The sequence below is a fragment of the Sus scrofa genome, unplaced genomic scaffold (assembly GCF_000003025.6).
Source record: "Sus scrofa isolate TJ Tabasco breed Duroc unplaced genomic scaffold, Sscrofa11.1 Contig1776, whole genome shotgun sequence".
NCBI lineage: Eukaryota > Metazoa > Chordata > Mammalia > Artiodactyla > Suidae > Sus > Sus scrofa.
The window spans coordinates 66,639-69,444 of NW_018084947.1; the positions used below are offsets into that span (position 1 = coordinate 66,639).

Consider the following 2,806-nt stretch of genomic DNA (forward strand, 5'->3'; position numbering starts at 1 on the left):
GATCATTTCTGCTGTACAACAAAGTGACTCGCACATCCATTCCTTTTCAGATTCTTTTCTCATAAAGCTTATCACAGAATATTGGGTAGGCTTCCCTGTGCTATACAGCAGGTCTTCATTGACTGGGAATCATTTTAACCATGTGTTTTCTTCTATGACAAGTTTTATCTTTGCAAAAGTCATTTTATGATTTGAGATACAGGACTAAGGAAAAGCGCTCTCTCTTGCTGTTTCTATATGAAGCAGACCAATCCAGCTAGAGTTCTGAACTTACCTAAATAAACTCAGAAATTCAACCAGACAATAATAAGGTTTAGCAGACTAAGGATGAAAGAAATGAACACATGTGGTAAGTCAGCACAGGTGGGTTTGGGGAAACATTCTTCCATTTCATTATTTTCTCAAATATAAGAAAAACTGTGGTATCCCTTTACTTAATCATTATTCTATAAAAATTTTCTATATTACATTCTCTAGGTAAAATATAGAGATTTGTTAATCTTCTTTTAGATGTACCACAAAATAATAATTTGGGGCATTTTGATTCATGTTTTCATCTTGCAAGTATCAATTCACATCACTGGAGTTACATCACAGAGAAAATCCCTTCATAACTCACTTTATTTAACTGAATAAGTTGACCATCAAGAATATTTAATACTGAAATATACATCTTCATTTTGACTTAAGTCCATGAACAAGAGCAACGACAGTCATGAATGCAAGAAATGTAAGTACTCCAAAGGTTTTCATTCTCTTGGGCTTCTCTGACCATCCCTGGTTGGAAATGCCACTCTTCATAATAGTGCTTGCAGCTTACATCTGCACACTAGTAGGAAACATCTCAATTATAGTGGTATCCAGAGTAGATCCGAATCTTGACAGCCCTATGTACTTCTTCCTTTCCAACCTCTCCTTCTGGACCTTTGTTTTACCACAACCACCATCCCTCAACTGCTGCTAAACCTCTGGGGCCCAGATAAGTCTATCAGCTACGGAGGCTGTGTGACTCAGTTTTATATGTTTCACTTTTGGGGGGCCACCGAATGCATCCTCTTAGCTGTGATGTCCTTGGATCGTTACATGGCCATCTGCAAGCCTTTGAGGTACCCAGTCATCATGCATCAGCAACTCTGTATCTTCCTAGTGGTCATGGCATGGCTAAGTGGTTTGGTCAACTCCTTGCTTCAGTCATCCCTCACCATCCAGCTGCCACTTTGTGGCAACAACAAGGTAGATGATTTCCTGTGTGAGGTCCCAGTGATGATCAAGATGTCATGTACTGATACCACATTCAATGTAGCTATGCTCTCCATTGTGGGAACATTCTATTCCCTCGTTCCCTTGTCACTTATTCTTGTCTCCTATGGGTTCATCGTAGCTACAGTGCTCAGAATTCAGTCCTCAGAGGGAAAGAAGAAGGCCTTTAACACATGTAGTTCTCATATTATTGCTGTATCTCTCTTCTATGGGCCAGTAATTAGCATGTATGTGCAACCTTCTGCTGCTAACTCCCAGGATAGGAACAAACTCATGTCCCTATTCTACAGCTTGGTGACTCCTATGCTTGATCCTTTTATTTATACTTTGAGGAACAAAGACATGAAAGGGGCAATGATGAGGCTTCTTGTCTCATTGTACCATCAAAGAAGAGGATAAACATAGCTATTTTTGTACTTCATACTTTCCATATAGGACTTAGAAGAGCCTCTGTTCTAAATTACCTCTTGGTTTTGCCTGGTCTCAAAATTATCCCCAAAGACGTAACTTTTTACTATGTAGCTATCATAAGAAATAAAATAAATATATGGTACTAAATTTAAATTAAATTTATAAAAATATTAAAAATTCATATCTGTATAAATTGTGTCTTAACAAACATATTGAAAATTTTTCTTAAATAGATGTTTTAAAAAATATCTCGATGTTACAAGTTTTCCCAAGTATAGGCACATTTGATGCACCTGGTCCTATTTGCTAGAAAGACTGTTTTTCAGCTTTGGTACACATCAGAATACTTATACTTTAAAAATCACAAACATGACTCCACTGCAGATATCTTGTATCAGAATTTTGAGAAATCATGTCCAGAAAACTATTTTTAAAAACTTCCTCAGTTAACATCAATTTAAACGTACAATTTGTGAGGACCATCACAGGAAAATATTTTTGAGATATTCTTTAGAGACAAAAGTCAGACAGGATCTGACATATGGGAAAAGGTATAGCCCATTTACCCACTCACCCCCCCCAAAAAAAATAGAAGATAGTTTGTTGAATATGTGAAGAATCTCAGATGCTCCAAGCTTTTAAGAAAAATTGTAAACCCACAGGCAGAGAATTTAAAATCACGACTCCTAGCAAATGCTAAGGCAAATGCAAAAAGACCAAGCTGAATATCTAGAAGATACGCTTCCTAATAATTAAATGTTCTATTAAATTCAGCTACGTACTTTGATCAGTAGTATCATTTATGTGCAATAAAATTTTCAAAATTGGTTTCCTAAAACTAAATTATACAACAAAGAAATTGATAATTGAATTGTTACTATTGATAACTGAATTATCAGTCTGAGTAAGCAAATATCTTAGAATACCTTAAAGCGAACCAAAAGCAAAAAGAAGAAACTGCAAAAAAATATGTAAGAAAATATACGATTTAGAGAAAAAACACATAAAACTAAATACAAACAATAGGACTGGTAGTGGATTCAAGCAGTAGATGGAGAGAAATAATTAAGTAAATATTAGGAAAATGCTTGGAGTGAGATGTTCCAGCCATACATTAGGCACCCCAGTCCTGAAA

General features: G+C 35.9%; 1 protein-coding gene across 1 annotated transcript; it reads left to right on the top strand.

Annotated features, from left to right (window-relative positions):
• Positions 1-369: 369 nt before the first annotated feature.
• LOC100153711 (olfactory receptor 2B11-like) lies at positions 370-1,659 on the top strand. The gene is given in 2 exon segments (XM_001928430.3): positions 370-917; positions 920-1,659. Coding segments are annotated over 2 exon segments (942 nt in total). The 5' UTR covers positions 370-715.
• Positions 1,660-2,806: the final 1,147 nt, after the last annotated feature.